The 18,118-nt window shown below is 37.9% G+C and overlaps 1 protein-coding gene across 3 annotated transcripts in view; it reads left to right on the plus strand.

Annotated features, from left to right (window-relative positions):
* nrg3b (neuregulin 3b) overlaps window positions 1-18,118 on the plus strand; it is a 280,932-nt gene that overhangs the window by 241,265 nt on the left and 21,549 nt on the right. For all 3 annotated transcript variants that reach the window (XM_077626396.1, XM_077626398.1, XM_077626397.1), the window contains 3 exons: window positions 5,460-5,486; window positions 11,051-11,153; window positions 16,165-16,285. In XM_077626396.1, coding sequence (XP_077482522.1) covers window positions 5,460-5,486; window positions 11,051-11,153; window positions 16,165-16,285 — 251 coding nt within the window. The remainder of the gene's footprint in view (window positions 1-5,459; window positions 5,487-11,050; window positions 11,154-16,164; window positions 16,286-18,118) is intronic.

Genomic DNA, 18,118 nt, shown 5'->3' on the forward strand with positions numbered 1-18,118 from the left:
AGTCGGAAAAATGGCAAAAATGTTGATCAGTGTTTTCCAAATGAAAGCAAATGCTCGGGAATTAAAACAAAGGGAAATTAAGTGTAATTAAGAGGCTAAATTAGGGCAAATAAAAGCTAAACAGGATCTCAAATTGAGGAATCAAATGTTACTTTTAATTCTCTATTCTCAAATACTCAAACTGCAGGCCATAATTGCCTTGTTGTCAATCATGTGAGTTCCAAATCAGACATTTATTTCACTAAACTTTTTCCAATTAGCAGCGCCGAAAATGCATATTTAACAGTAAATCAATTGTTACTTTTGAATTCTTTCTTTGAGGGAAATAAAAAACAGCTTATTGATGCCAAAATTGACAAATTGGAGGATTTATTATATTTTTTCTTAAAATGACACCGCAAAAAAATGCCATAATATCCATTCATTCTCCAAACCGTGTATCCTCCGTGACCGGACGTTTCGTCGAAAGACGTTTGGTCCCCGGACGTTTGGTCGACCGGACGTTTGGTCGAACGGACGTTTGGTCGAACGGACGTTTGGTCGAACGGACGTTTGATCGCCGGGTTCGCTCGCTGTCAAATTATGACAGAGAGTTTACTGTTGATATTTTGATATTAGATATTTAGGTATTAAACTCACTCTCTCTCTCATGATTATAATTTTGAGAGCTGGTTTCAACAGTAACAACCCAGTGACCAAACGTCCGTTCTACCAAACGTCCGTTCTACCAAACGTCCGTTCTACCAAACGTCCGTTCTACCAAACGTCCGTTCTACCAAACGTCCGTTCTACCAAACGTCCGTTCTACCAAACGTCCGGTCGACCAAACGTCCGTTCTACCAAACGTCCGTTCTACCAAACGTCCGTTCTACCAAACGTCCGTCCTACCAAACGTCCGTTCTACCAAACGTCCGGTCGACCAAACGTTTGGGGACCAAACGTGTTTCGACGAAATGTCCGAGTACCCTTATCCTAACAAGGGTCATGGTGGAGCCTATCCCAAACTAACCAGGTGGGGGACACCCCCCAATTGGTGGCCAGCTAATCACAGGCGATGAAATTCCTTTATAAAAAGTTTGAAGCTTCATAAAAAAATGCTTTAGTTTAAGTAATTAATTCAATTTACTCCATCATTCTGAGCCAATGAACCAACCAAACAATGAAGCGCAAAATAACAGTGCTCCACTCTGCATTTCCACATCTCCAATTTAAAACCCCAGAAAGATATCATCCCCGAGAGCTTAAACTGAAAAAAACGAACGCATGTGGCAGTGGAACAAAGCAACAATGTTTGAGCGCTTCCCAATTTTTCACCACCGGGACAGATAAAGTATGCCCAGAAAGATAGAAGAGCGAGCCTATTTTATATCTTCGTGCTACACTGTCATCTAAATTGACCCGGATTACCCATGGTTTGGGGGATTATCCTGTTTAAAAGCCAAATCGTGCCATAACGCACACACAGGCAGCCATCTAACAAGAAAAGAATTCACTATGTTGGGCTAAGCCTCTGTGTTTGTTGTCTTGTTCACGTTGGCACCAGTTTGACTGTCATTGCCGACCCGATCCACCCCCCATGGTGAGGTGGGAAAACAAAGTTTAATGTTCCCCGATCAATCCCCCGCATACTCTGCAATTGCACTCCATCCGTCGGCTCTCTACCTTTTCCCTCGCTATCGACTCAACGCAAGCGAGCGTCCTCGCTGAGGTACAAAGAGGAGCGCGGACAACGGGTCATCTAAAAAGCTCGGCGTTCAAAGGAGACGTAAGATCCCCCCGCTGGCCCGCACTGCTGGGGACTAAGTAGTGGGAAGAAATGGAGTTTTTAGTGTAAAAAAAATAGTTAAGGGTGAGTCACCCACTGTGCTTGCTTACATGCAAAGATGTCATTTTCACACTGTTTTTCAAGACTCATACAAAGCAACTCTACATTTATCAATACACCCAATTCACTAAAAGAAAGATAAAACACTCTTCTTTACCCACGAAAAAATAGTTTGAGTTTCTGTTCAGCAGGTTTTATAACAACAACCAATAATCTATTTCTTTAAAAAAACTGTGGACAAATTGAGCTGGTCTCAAATCTAAAATCAGTTAGATTCAGTGAAATTTGACTGATTATGTTTCAGCGTTATTGAGGAAGGTTGACATCCGATAATTATGGCTAGTAGTGAGAGGGCTAGCTGTTATCATTCAGAAATTGCACAGGTGAGAGCAAGAGTGGGCTAACTACCATATTTTCTTGCATATACGCCATATTTGTCGCAAAAAATGATGACTGAATCAAGGGTACGGCTTATATCCGCACAAATTAGACTTGACATGCACGGAACTGCAAGGTGACAGACAAAACACCATAACGCAAGACAATATGGTCATTTATTTCAAAATACAGAAAAGATAAACAGATAAAACACTAATAAACCTGTGTAACTTCCCTTTTTCACCACCATATCTTTATACGAAGTCATTGGCAAAAGTGGTGACTGCATTGGACAAAGGAATGTACTGAGCATTAGGAATCATATTGAGAGCAAGAGTGGGCTAACTACCGTATTTTCTCATACATACTCCGTATTTTTTGCAAAAAAAATGATTACTGAATCAAGGGTACGGCTTATATGCGCACAAATTGGACTTGACATGCACGAAACTGCAAGGTTACAGACGAAACACCAAAACGCAAGACCTGTGAAACGATTTTTCAGCACCATGTCTTTATACGAAGTCATTGCCAAAAGTGGTGACTACATTGGACAAAAAATGTACTGAGCGTTAGAAATCATATTGAGTCACTGTGTAGATAAAAAAAACCATAAAAAAATCTGTGAGGTCCAAAGCCCAAGATACTTCAGCTCCAATGAATTGTCCTTTAAATGAGGTAAACATGTTGAAATTCTCATCGGTAGTCTTGCAGATGGTGAAACAGGAGGTGAGCCAAGTCTGTCTTTTACAGATGCAAAGCTAAATATACACTGTATGCTGTAACTACACAAGTTATTGCACACGCTTGCATTCCCACACATAGCCTCTATTTGTTTTCCATCCAAGAGAGGGACGGGATTACGGATCTGTTCCATCCAGTCATTGTCTCCTTGCCGCAGTCATATAATCAGGCGCAGAGCATCTGACACAGGTATTCTAGCGCCTTTCGTGTAAATGACTCCCCAGGGGGGCTTTGCGTTGCCAGCGTATGGGATTGGGAACCATATTATGATTGCTGAATGCCTTGAGACAAAGCGAAAGGATGGGATGTTCAAGGGATTTACAGACGATGAGGAGAGGGAAAAAGTTGAGTGTTCCCCGCGAGGGGAAAGGAAATGGAATATACCGAGCGATCGGGTTTCATTCTCAAGGTGCAGTCGGACCTCAAATCTTCCCGGGGCTAAAATCACAACCCTCAGTAATTGATCGCTTTTAATCTTTCACTACGCTGAACACGGCTGTGAATCAGATGATGCGTGAAATAAAGGCTGACATTTGTTTATTAATCCTTGAGGGCGGTGGGGATAAATCTGCGAGTGGACTTTGCCGCTCCTCGTCTTCAGTAAAAATGATGACGAGCGAGGCGTCATTCTGAAATTACGACCTGGAACACGAGTGGATGGCAGAATTTGACGGCCATATTGCAGTTATGGTTTCATTATGATGCTACCTGATGGTGTAGGGGTTTACTCGCCTGACTTTAGAGTGGGCTCGATTCTCACTGGTGGCAGTTTGATTGTGAGTGTGAATGGTCGTCTGTTTCTTTCTGTGCCCGTCGGCTGACTGGCGACCAGTCTAGGGTGTCGTCTGCTTTTCGCCCACAGTACGGATTGGATTAGATAACTGTATTCATCCCGTATTCGGGAAAATTCATTGTGACAGTAGCAAGAGGGTGAGAATGCAGATACAGGAAAGCCATAGTTACACATAGTTAAAAGTTAGACAGTACAGTCGCAAAGGCCGCAGAACAACAAAGCAAAATTTGCACTAAGTACAAAGCAAAGCAAAGTAAATGGGATCATTAAGAATTACCAAATCAAATCATTAAGACAGAAAAGCAGCAAAAACGCAAAACGAGCAAAAGTGGACGGAGCTACCGCCACCGGCTGCCACTTGAACGGCGCCATCTTGGTTGCGGTAGCAAAAACGGATACAGACTCAAGAAAAAGACGTTGTAAAGTTGGATAAAACTGGAACCACACACAGGAAGTCTTCCACAAGATAGGGAACTTCTGCAGACTTTGACCGAGGTAGAGAATATGCAGAGTCACTTTTCCAAGCTTATCCGCACAGTTCCTCAGTAGAAAGATGAATGAAAGGTTTCATTATATCTGCCAAAAAGGGTTGCCAGATTGTATCGACAAATTCATAATAAACGTTTTTTAGCAAATTAATCAAAAACTATTTGGATAGTCCAAAAATCGTTTAAACCCATTTGAAAGGTTGTCAACAGAAAATATTCTTTGAATCTATTTACCTTAAAACAGAGGGGGGAAAAACAATAAATATAGTTATTGTCTTTATTTTCATTTCTAATTTTTGTATGTATTTAGTTGTTTTAAAACGAAACAACCGTTAAACATTTACTTTAAATCAGTGGCCACCCAATCGCAGGGCACAAGCAGACGAACAGTTCAACCACCCTACCATGCATATTTTTGCCATGTGGGAAAAAAACGGAGTACCCAGAGAAAACCTACACAAGCCCGGGGAGAAAATGCACTCAGTGATAACCCACCTGGGATCGAACCGTCTGGCCCATAACTGTGAGACCGACGTGCTAAATGTTCATTTATTTTGTCTATTAAAAAGAAAAATAGCCACCTGAGGCCTGCTAGGACTTAACCTACCCAATCAGAATCCATCTTTTTATCGGGAGGTTTCCAAAAGCAGCAAATCACCTGTCTGCTGCTCTGTGAGCGGGCCTACCTCTGTTAGAAAAGCAATTACTGGTGAGGGCTTTCGTTTTAATTTAAATGTGATTACACTACAGCACCATGGAAAAAAGGCCACTGTTGGAACGCAAGCGTGCCTTTTTATAATGTTTTTATCAGTCCCCTTAGCGCCGACATTCAACTTACTGTAGCTGTTTGAGGCCTAATGTCAAAGTCGGGGACGTTCCTTGCCTAAGGTAGTTCGTGTCTGCGGCGAATTTATGCCAGGAGGCGGCGCGGGAACAAATATTGCTGTGCTTCTGGCTCTAATCAATGGAAAAAAAGGTCTGCATGAAGTAGCAGCGGTTGTGACATAAAGCTTTACGATGTGTCATTTTTCAAATTTTATTTCGGTGACTAATCCTCGCTGGCTCCTCGTCTCGCTTGTTTTCATTCAAAGCGACTACGCGGGTGCGCCGGATTGTGTATTTGCATCTGAAGGTGAATACTGAATCCTTTTTATGAAGTAATTGTTTGATTTTTCTCTTTTTCTTCCTCAACTTTTAACCCGACACTCCAATCTGGCTTCTGATACGGCAGAGGATGAACTTGGGATCGAGTTTATGGGTAAGACGACTTGCATCATGATACTGTTGTATTAAATCAGTAGAATAGGCATCTCATGCATCGCTAAGAAATCTTGTTGGATAAATAAAGAAAATAAAAAATAGCCAAGCAAATGTATTCAACTTCTAAAGTTTAAGCAACACAGAGTCACTTTTGATTTTGTCTACAACAATGATGGTTGCGCCAAGAATTTTTTTTTTTTTTTCTTGTCTGATTCATTTCTAATGGCAAAAACATTTTACATTTTGTAATAGTTATGAGCCAATCATAGTGCAACCGTACAATCCTGCCTAAATGGGTAGTAGTAATACGTTATATATATATATATACATATATATATACATATATATGTATATACATACATATATATGTATATCTATGTGTGTATATATACATATACATATACATATACATATATATATATATATATATATATATACATATACATATACATATACATATACATAAACATATACATATACATATACATATATATATATATATATATATATATATATATATATATATATATATATATATATATATATATATGGCCCTATTCATTTCCATTGTCACATTCAACTGCCACCAAAAAAAGTTTCCATTAACTTCTATCAATTTTCAACTTGGACATTTTGACCAAACGAATTGCTCCAAAAAATGACAGCAAATGAATCAAAAATGTACAGCAAGAGCCCTGGGACAAGCTAAAGTCATCAAAAAATGACACAAAAAGCAACATAAAGTGACACAAATCCCGAGTGACCTAGAAATGCCCTTCTACCAACTAGAAATGATCCAAAATATACTGAAAGTGAACCTGGAAATACCACAAAATCTGGGGGAATTCGTCCAAAATCAGCAGCAAGTTACTTTCTGATTACCAAATTCCTGAGTTAAAATCAATTACAGCAATCATGGAGTTAACAAGTGAACATGAAATGACCCAAAATTAATAAGAAGAGACCCATAGAGCATTTTCTCCAGACGTTGCATTTTCTAGTATACTGAAATTCTTTTCTCATCTTGTCAAGTTGTTAAAAAAAAGAAGACAGACTGGGATTTTGGAAGCCTCTCTTACAATAAAACTTTCAGTAGACATGACCGCAGTCCGGATGTGACCTTTGTCGGCTTCTCTTCAGTTTTGAAGCCGTCAACAGGGAAGCATCCCGGGAGGGCTTTCCTCATCTGTGCTTGTCCACTCACATTTTGATCAACCACTGCGAATCGGCGGCTTTTTGAGTGCTTCCCGTGGTCACGATCTAACCGCTGAGTTGCACTTTATTGAGAAAATGCGTCTTCTGTAGCGCGCTAGCGAATGTCAAGAAGCGTCGCCGTCATCTCCGTCAGACAAATGACCTCTCAAACACTCTGAATCGTTTACCGCGCCACCTGAGACGACAGAGGTCTTCTCATTTTTCAGCGCAATTGCGATGCTAAAAGGGCCAAGCTGGCTGCTAAGACCATTGTGAGGCCTTTCAAGCTGACTAGTTCCAACATATTCAGGAAATTGGATGCAGAGATATAATTTTCCTGACATTCTTGAGCGTTGAATGAAAACACATTAAAAAAAACCCTTAGCATCGTCAAAAAAGGAAAAAAAAGAAAGCATAGGCATTCATTCATTTTATTTGTTAATTAAAAGAATGAATGCTGGCGTTGTTTTTTTTACTTTTCTTAAAATGAATCTATATTTTTTAAATGGAATGAAAATTTGGTTTGTATAAAATAATAGCTTACATTTTTTTAAAAGTCATGTTATTGCATTTACTCATTACTACCGTATTTTCACAGCTATAAGGCGCGCTTAAAAGTCTTAAATTTTCTCCAAAATAAACAGGGCGCCTTATAATGCAGTGTGCTTTAGATATGGGAAAAAAAATTAAAATGTGTCAATCATTGAGGGTGCGCCTTATAATGCGGTGCGCCTTATAGTCGTGAAAATACGGTAATTCATTTTTTCAATAACAAAATAAATGAGCAAATGTTTATGTTCATAAATAAATGATGAACTTTAGAGAGTAAATGCATGCTATAAATAGAGCATGTTTCTGTTTTATTCATTTAGATTGTGTTTATTTTCTACTTAAAGAATGTAATTTTTTTCAATTCATGAAAATAATTCAACCACCATATATTTTAATTGAGACCAGATTTCCACATTTCATGTCATGTAGCCCCACACTTCTATAAAATATAATAAATAGTTTTTATTCTTTAATTATTATTTTTTAACTTTAAAAAAGGATAATAAAATTTAAAAAATCTTTTTTTTTTTAAATCAAAAAATATAACATGAATAACCTATTCTAATATGTTTTAAATAGGGCAGCCCTTTGAATGAGTGGTTAAAAATAAAATAAAAAATCTATCACTGTCAAAGGCAGTGAATTAGCCAGAATATAATTTACCGAGTAATACCAGTCTCTGGAGTTTTATTTGCTTATTTATATAAATTAGGTTAGGTTAGGTTAGGTTAGGCTAGAACTTTATTTCATCCCGTATTCGGAAATTTCTTGGTTCCAGTAGTATGACAGACACAAGACACAGAAGACATTGTAGACGTAGGTAAAAAAACTGGAGCCACACACAGGAAGTCATGTGTGTGGCTCCAGTTTTTTTACCTACGCCTACAATGTCTTGTGTGTCTTGTGTCTGTCTTGCTACTGGAACCAAGAAACTTCCCGAAAACAGGATGAAATAAAGATCCAACCAATCCAACGAACCAAATGTTATGTTTTACATGACACAAAATGTGATGTCCACATATCACATGGACACTAGGTCTTTATGAGCCTTTTTTTTAATTATCAAAAGTAGTCACTTGCCTTTTAAAAGGTTAAATAAGTCAACATTGTGTCCTTCTTGCTGCAACATTCTGCGCTAATACAAATCGCAATCGCCAATCGAAGGAAGATTCTCACATGTCGGGTCATTTTTATCTTGCTGTAAACTACATTAATGGGAAACTTCTCAGCGTCCAGCGTCGTTCGTTTGGTATGCGCGACGGCTACTCTCCGACAAGGGAAGGGAGGGGTGGGCAAATAAAAAACAGTTGGACATTTCGATGCATTCCCTCTGGACAGAGAACAGCGCTTCATTATTAATGGAGAAGAGGGAAATAATTGTTTTCTCAAAGATTTGTTATCCACATGGAAATCACTCGATTTCCACTGCGCGTTCAATTGTGTTTTCCAGTATAGCTCACCTAAGACGTAAACAGTGTTTTTGAGGGCCGTTGCATCACGGCACTCTTCCAAGACGACCACATAGTACACCTGAGCCGCCGTGTTTCCATGGCGACTGGCCCACATTCATTTTTCCAAAGAGAATTGCTCGTTGTGCTATAGATTGAACGTTTAAGATGAGTGGATCAAGACTCAAGACTGGTTTTCCAAGCAGGTTTTGGGAGTGTAATGTATTTGAAACAGCCATGGCAAAGTTGATGTTTTTCTGGTTAAGCTACGTTCGCAACCGCCAAGTTTTATTGTCATCGTACAATGCGTTCGCATATAAAGTCAAATGTAATTGCACCGCCAATGCGCGTAAAGCGTGATGCGATGTCGCTGTTTTGACCAGATGACCGCCGCTCTCCGTTAATCACGCGATGAATGTTTGCACCATAAGAAGATGGCTTTGATTTATCTTTCTGCAACATATTTAAGAAGCAGCCAATCAAGTATTTTATCTAATTTAAGTAACTTTAGGTTTCAAGTTAATAGCTAGAACCCGTCCTCAAAGTGTGATGGAGTCTCACTAAGAAAAAAGGATTACAAGAATGAAGTAAAAATGTAATGAGGTTAAAGTCACAATATTAGATTAGATTAGAACTTTATTTCATCCCGTATTCGGGAAATGTCTTGGTTGCAGTAGCAAGACAGACACAAGACACACAAGACATTGTAGTCCTAGGTAAGACATTTTATTATGAGGGTGAAGTCATACATTGTATTACCACAAGATTAAAGTCAATATATTACGAGAAGTTAGAATGGTTCAAGATTAAAGCCATACATTGTAATTTTATGAGATTTAGGTTGGATTGGATTGGATAACTTTATTCATCCCGTATTCGGGAATTTTCGTTGTCACGGTAGCAAGAGGGTGAGGATGCAGAAATAGGACATAAATAGATAGGTAATAAGTAAGTTAATAAATAAATACATGAATAAATATATAAATAAATAAGCGTGTTGCTGAAATATATATATGTATATATACATATATACACATACATACACATACATATAGATAAGCACATATATACATACATACATAGATGTACATGCATGCATTCGGTAGGTCTTAAAACACAGCCATTTTTTGTTAAAAAGCCTGACAGCTGATGGGAGGAAGGATCTGCGGAAGCGCTCCTTCCTGCAATGAGGGTGCAGCAGTCTATTGCTGAAAGAGCTTCGGAGGGACTCCACAGACTCATGCAGGAGGTGGGAGGTGCTGTCCATGATGAACATCATCCTGGTCAGCATACTCCGCTCTCCCACTTCCTCCACAGAGTCCAAAGGACAGCCCAGAACAGAGCTGGCCCTCCTGACCAGCTTATTCAGCCTGTTCCTGTCCCTCTCCGTGCTACCGCATCCCCAACAGACCACAATTACGTAACATTACGGGGAAAAAGTTGTAACGGAACGTAACTTTACACACTGCTAAGAGATTTACGTCATAATATTACAATAAAAAGTTGTCATTTTATGAGTTAATGTCATTGTTTGCTTTCGCGCACTTTGTAAAACTGCTTTTGTAGCGCAATGGTTTGGATTTGGTTTGGACCTAGCTCGTGCTGCTACTATTGACTAATGAATAGTTGATTATCCAAATTCTCTTTTTTCAGCCTTTCAACTCATTTCATGCCATTGCTCAACACAGTCTATTTTAACTGATTGGATGTTTAGCATCATCAATGGCAGTTAAACACGATAACTCAATGCCAGACTTCCAAAAAGTGTATATTCTGGGAATCCTATCATTCTTAATTTTCATTGAGGCCTACAGAATCCTTATGTAATTTTAAAATCCAGCAAGGAACATGATGGAACATAGAAAAAAAAGAAAGCTGCATCGTGTTTTCCTGGTGGCATTAGAAGTATTTGATTGACAGGTGAGCAGTCAGTCGGATAGTCAGTCCATTGCGCTTGGCTGCAGGGCTCGTCTTAATGCGACAATGATCTCCTATCGGGTTGGAAATGTCTCTTGCTCACACGATGACATTTCCTGACAGCGGATTGCTTCATGCTAATGGCCAGGATGAGGGAATGAATGTTTACTATACTCCCTCATGGTTGACGCTTGATAAATTCCTACTTTGTGCCAATTGGGGGCATTTAACACATATGCTGCCAGCAATACTAGATGTCCAATCCATTTGAGGTAGGAGTGCTGGCGGCAAATGTTCATCCGCTGTCACCATCCAATTTCAAATGGATTATACATCTGCTTGTGGTGAACTCATTTGAATTCACAACAGAAGAATGATTGGACGCCGCGTGATTGGACATCTACCGTAGTCAATGACAAGTGTTAATAGCTTGTATTTTCTTCCTGTGCAGAGAGCAGTGACACCTACCAGAGGCAGGTCTTATCCATTTTCAGCATCGCCTCGGGGATGTGTCTTCTCGGAGTGGCATGTATGGCACTATACCGACGCAACAAGTAAGTCACCTAATCCAGCCTGGGGACCATGGTCCCCGATAAGAAGCATTACTTTGCAGGAATTTATAAATTGTAAAGGACAGCAGAAGTAAAGCTGGGCAATGAAGAAAAAATGAAATATGTCCTATCACGCTGTCAATAGTGAACAAATGTGCATAATGCATTGGAGGAATATATAAGTACCGCATTTTCAATACTGGTTAATGTTATTTTTTTTCTGGTATGAAAACCCCTTAAGCACAGCTCCATCTAGTTGATGTATAACACAAGTCCTAATTACTCTTACAATTACTACTACTACAGCAACATCCCAATCCCCTACTTCTACCTTCTAATAACACCACTACTACTACTGCGTTTTATATATATGTATATACGTATGTGTGTGTGTGTGTATATATATATATATATATATATATATATATATATATATATATATATATATATATATATATATATGTATATATATATGTGTGTATATATATACATATGTATATATATATATATATATATATATATATATATATATATATATATATATATATATATATATAAATATATATACATATATATACATACATATATATATATATATATATATATATACATATATACACATGTATACATATACACATACATATATACACATACACGTATATACATATATGCATATACACATTTATATACATATATATATACATACATATATATACACATATTTATATACATATATACATACACAGATATACACATATATTTATATACATATATACATACATTTATACACATATATTTATATACATATAAACACATACACAAATAACACAAATATTTAAAAAGAAATAAAAAAGAATATATAAAATTTAATCATGAATATATAAATAAGAGTATGTAAGAATAATTACGTAATAATGAAAAGGGGATTTAAAAAAACATTACTAGAGCCTTTTATATTTACTTCAGCATTTACTTAGCTTTCTTGACTTACAGAATTTTCTTAGCTTGAGCCATTTACCTCCCGGACCTGAAAACCTGGACATAAACATTATAATTGTACGTACATAGCAGTATGGTTAATGATGGTATTATAATGGTAGTAAATGGGGAAATTGGTTCTAAATGAAAAGATTGTGGAAATTGGTTCTAAATGAAAAGATTGTGGAAATTGTCAATGACTCACATGCGGAGACTGCCGCCAAAGAGAATTAATGGTAGCCTGTAAAAAAAAGGTGGGAGTTAATGCAGCTTGTAAATTTTTCTAATTGAATGTGTCTTGATAAATAAGAATCGGGTTTCATTTTCTATACGGCGGCGCTCTCGCGGTCCACGGCACAAATTGGTCAGCGTGACTGAGCGAATGAATGGGACGGCCAATCCTGGTGGAATTTAATCTCCTTTTCAATTCTGCTTGATGGGTCTGTTCTTTTTGGGGTTGTTTTTTTTTCGCTAATCTTGGAAAACTTCAAATGCCCTTTGAATCAAAAGTGTGGTTAATTAACGGAAAAAAAATCAATTCCCATCCCATCTTCTAATTACAGTATTCCAAAAACAGATACAACACAGGCTCTCTTTAAATTTTGCCAGAGAGAGAGAGAAAACAGTTCTGCTCTTTTAATGGGTTAATAAATAATTTTAAACATCATTTTCTCATTTCTTTCATTCACAATTGGGACACTTTGATCATGTGTAAAGGGTTTACTTGGTCAGTTTTTTTTTCAGGACCGTGAAACGAATTAGAGAATTTACATATAAAGTACTGCTCTACTTACAAAAAAATCCAAGTTACGAAACAAGTTCTGGAACCAATTCATTTCGTAAATAGAGGTACCACTGTAAGTTATTTTTGGTAAATCACTGCAGTCTCGTGTTCATGCCCTTTCCTTAAAAAAATATTAAGTATGCAGTACAGCAGTCTTTTAAAATGAACTATTAATGGCAAATTAACATTTAATCAAAAAGTTTTAGGAATTAGTTAATATTTAATTCAAAGTTGAATCCAAGGGGAATTAAGCACAACCAAAATATCACGTCTTTCACATAAGTGGAAAATACCATTATGAATAATTCATTTTTCCACCATGATCAGGTTTCACTGCCATTGATGGGGATAGTTGTCACCATCTTAATAAATATTTAGAAATGTGTAGATTGTTTTTAAAATAGATAAACTAAGAAATGTTTTGATTAAAAAATGTTTTTTTTATATAAATTAAAAATTTAAAAAAAATGTAAATATTCCCAAATGTTAGTTTTTAATTTCATTACAATATTTGGATTAAAAAATAAAAATAAAAATACATATATATATATATATATATGTATATATATTTATTTTTACATATATATACATAGATATATATATATATATACACATACATATCTATATATATACATACATATATATACATATGTATATATATACACATACATATCCATATATATATACATACATATCTATATATATACATATGTATATATACACATACATATCTATATATATACATATCTATATATATACATATGTATATATATATATATATATTATTATTATTTTTAATCCAAATATTGTAATGAAAGTAAAAACTAAAATCTGGGAATATTTAATTTTTTTTTCATTTTTAATTTAGAAATATATATATATATATACATTTTTAAATTAAAAAAAATCATCGGAATCTGCTGCCTGGTGGTGTAGTGATTCACTCGCCTGGCTTCGGCTAGGGTGGGGCATGCTCGATTCCCGCTGGGTTTGGTGGTATAATTGTGAGTGTGAATGGTTGTCTGCCCTACAAATAACTGGCGACCAGTCTAGGGTGTAGTTTGCCTTTCGCCTGAAGTCAACTAGGATAAGCTCCAGCAACCCCTGCTACCCTTAAAAGTATGCGTGGTACGGAGGAAGCCTTTTTTCAATCCCATGTAATTGTTAACAGCTCTTCCCTGGCAACATGTCATTTGTTGAGCAGCCAAAACAATCATGAATTAAAAATGTTTTGATCAAAATAACAGAATAAATAGCAGCTGGTCCACTTCTATGCTCTCAATCCACTCAGCTCATCGCTTGGTCGGATGAAAAGAAATGGCTTGAATACGTGTTCATATTTTTCCTAGAAAACATATTAAACATTAGAACACAACATGGACACTGTTTTTCCGATAAATACGATTGAACCCCTTAGAGGAAAAAAAACGCAAGCCACCACAGAAATGAAATTGAAATGAGGGCACAGCGTGAGAAAAAGCCTGCTTACATCATTTCCAGTAACTGTCTGGCTTCCTGGCCAACAGCAAAATAGGATTAAATTCTGTTTGGCACTTTTCTGGTTGATTCTACTAAGAAAAGGACTACGGGTTGTGGCTCGGTGAAGTCCAATCTATTGAATTCGGTTAAGTACTCCCTGACTTTAAAGCAGATCTGGTTCGTCCAAAGATATAACCTTTTTTTTACAGTGATGCTGTGGTCGTATACAAAAATACAGATGCCATGAATGAAATTTCGTGGTCATTACACTGTAGATAGTGCATGGTACATTTATTTAACTGAAAATGAATGAAAAATAAAAAGTCGAGGCAAGATATTTTTCAAGAATGGTGGTTTGCACAACAATATTTGTGCAATCAAGGGCTCCATTACTCAGTTTCCCACCCACATAAAAAAAAACTGCTTGGTAGGGTGATTGACCGCTTGATTGTTTTGAGGTGCATGCATGATTTGTTTGTCGTCTTGTACCCTGTACAGTGGTACCTCGACATACGATCTTAATCCGTTCCGGGACTGAGATCGTATGTCGAGCTTTTCGTAACTTGAGTGAACGTTTCCCATTGAAATGAACTAAAAACAAATTAATTCGTTCCAACCCTCTGAAAAAACTTCATAAACAGGATATTGGATTGGAAAAAATGTTTTATTTCTTCTAATTTGCCATCTGTTAACAAAGTAACACATAACTAGTGGTTTAATAGTAATAAAATGTGTTTAATAGAACTAAAATTGGGCGGATTTCCCCGACGGGACAGACGCACAGGGGGCGGGTTGGGGTTTCGGGCACTTTCCACGACAACGCACTCGTAACGGAACAAACACATTTAAATTCACTTGGATTAATATATACAGACACACTCTAACATATGTTTATTGTAACTGTACACAAAACTGAATTCTAATTTTGTTTTAATTTTTTTTTACCTTCGTTCTGGGCAAGTTAGCTGTTTGCCACGCCTCCACCATCACGTTCGCTATCAATGGGCTGTTTGCTGTTGTATTCCCTTCAAAATATTCTGAAAATGATGCACACAAATGTCCTCACAATAGGATAACGCACAACCACTTGCCAACGAGTAGTCTTGAATGAGCGATCGCGGGAGCTAACAGGCTAAGGAAGGAATAACAGCCTACCCACGTATTGATTGTGGGTAATGAAGTTTTATTCTGAGAAAGGGTGCCATTGGCTATTGGTGTTGTGTGCACGAGTATACTTCATTACCCAGAAAGCCCTCTTTTTACCCGCGCATGCACGTTGTGCGTTTCCTGGTCGATGCCTAGGAGAAACTCGTCTGAATAAATCGTTCGGTGCTCATAGATATCTGTTATACACAAAAAAGATGTGGCAAAAAAGACGCTATAATGATAAACAGCCTCTCATGTCATGGCCACCTGGCCTGGTCGCATCTCAAAATTTTGATCGTATCTAGGGTGAATTATTTGATCAAAATGTTCATCATACCTCAAGCATGTCGTAGGTAGAGTTGATCATAGGTCGAGGTACCACTGTATTGGGTGGCAAACAATTAAGGATATACCCCACCCACAAGACATAGTTCGTTGGGGTAGGCTCCAGCAACCCAGCATCCCTTGCGAGGCCAAGCAGAAAGTACGATGAATGACATGCGAAATGGGTTTCCCAAGGTTCCACTCCATTTCAAATGACCTTTCGATCAGTCAGTTAGCACTTTTTCCTTGTCTTGTGCTATCTTGCTTTGGTTGTAATTCTCATATTTTCTTCCATTTTTTTAGGAGAACCCGACAAAAACTTCTCACTCACTTATCTGAAAGTCGAAGTTTGAGGGACTGTGGCATCAACGCATCTGGTCTGATGTCCAAATCGTGCACAAGAACACAGTACACTCTCCAGAAAGTAAGTTTGTCTGTGTCATCTGTAATTCACAATGTAGACAGTATCAAGTAGTTTTACGGTACTCGGACGTTTCGTCGAAAGACCTTTGGTCCCCGGACGTTTGGTAGAACGGACATTTGGTAGAACGGACGTTTGGTCGCCGGGTTGTTACTGTTGAAACCAGCTCTCAAAATTATAATCATGAGAGAGAGAGTGAGTTTAATATCAAAATACCTAATATCAAAATATCAACAGTAAACTCTCTGTCATAATTTGACAGCGAGCGAACCTGGCGACCAAACGTCCATTCTACCAAACGTCTGTTCTACCAAACGTCCGGTCGACCAAACGTCCGGTCGACCAAACGTCCGGTCGACCAAACGTCCGGTCGACCAAACGTCTTTCAACGAAATGTCCGGTCACGAGTTTGACAACCTAAATCAGTGGAAGCAGGACAGTAGCATCCTTTTTTTTGCTTATAAGTAGATATATAGCCATCTGATGGTATAGAAGAGCAAAAAAAAATGTTAAACTGTGAAAGTCAAAGAAACACCACGCAGTGACTTGCCAAAACAGACACACACAAAAACACAACTAAAACCATATTATTCAACAGAACACTTTCTTCCCCAACAACAATGTGTTCAATTTATTATTTGTTTTTAATGGGCCCTGATGAATTTGAGTGTGTTTTAAGAGAGAATAAAAATAAGAGAAACATGAAACGAGGCCACAGTATATACACAATTGCTCGATTCCCGCTGATGGCGGTATGAATCTAAGTGTGAATGGTCATCTGTCTCTCTGTGCGCCCTGTGGTTGGCTGGTAGTCTGCCTTTTGCCCGAAACCAGCTGGGTTAGACTACAGAAACCACCGCAACCCTTACTTGGATACACGGTATGGTAGATGAATGGATGTAGCGATATCCAATTATCGACTGATACTAATGAGTCATTTTGACTTTTAAGATGGCTATATATTAAGTTAGCATGCTCTCATTAATGATACGTTAAATAATATTGATATTGGAACAAATTGTCTTGTCTGTGTGTATTATATGTGTTGCTATTTTCTATTGTATTACATGCATTACTCGTACTATTGGCAGGGGAGACAGTTTGGTAACTACTTTGTGGGGAGAAGGATACCCCCCTAAGCCAATCTGATGTGCATTGTAGTAACGTTTTATGGGGATACAGATGACAGGCATGTAAAAGATCGATTGAAAGCGATTTGTATTGTCATATTGTACAGCAGTACTTCCAGTCATGTGGCATCCAATCACCGTTCTGGTGTGATTTGAAATAAGATTATCCTAAATTCTAGTGCAAGCCATTTAAATGGAAAGGTTAGCAATGAAGGGCAGCCCGGGGTGCGAGTGGTTAGTGCGTCAGCCTCACAGCTCTGGGGTTGTGGGTTCAAATCCATGGTCGGTCCACCTGTATGGAGTTTGGAGGTTCTCTCCGGGTCTGCGTGGGTTTCCTCCAGGTACTCCGGTTTGCTCCCACATTCCAAAAACATGCATGGTAAGCTGATTGGATACTCTAAATTGCCCCTAGGTATGGGTGTGAGTGTGCATGGTTGTCCGTCTCCTTGTGCCCTGGGATTGGCTGGCCCGGAGTCAACTGGGATAGGCTCCAGCACCCCCTGTGACCCTAACAAGGATAAAGCGGTTCAGAAAATCAGATGAGGTTAGCAAGGAGATGTGTTTGAAGTGGGCAATGGTAGCCAATGAGATTAAAATTTGTAACATATCATCACAATTTAACAATAATAACATTTCAATAACCGATATTATCCCCGAAGCGGCTTATTGTATCATTGCCACAAATCAGATTTAGTATTTTGAATCA

Source organism: Stigmatopora argus, chromosome 18, assembly GCF_051989625.1.
Source record: "Stigmatopora argus isolate UIUO_Sarg chromosome 18, RoL_Sarg_1.0, whole genome shotgun sequence".
Taxonomy (NCBI): domain Eukaryota; kingdom Metazoa; phylum Chordata; class Actinopteri; order Syngnathiformes; family Syngnathidae; genus Stigmatopora; species Stigmatopora argus.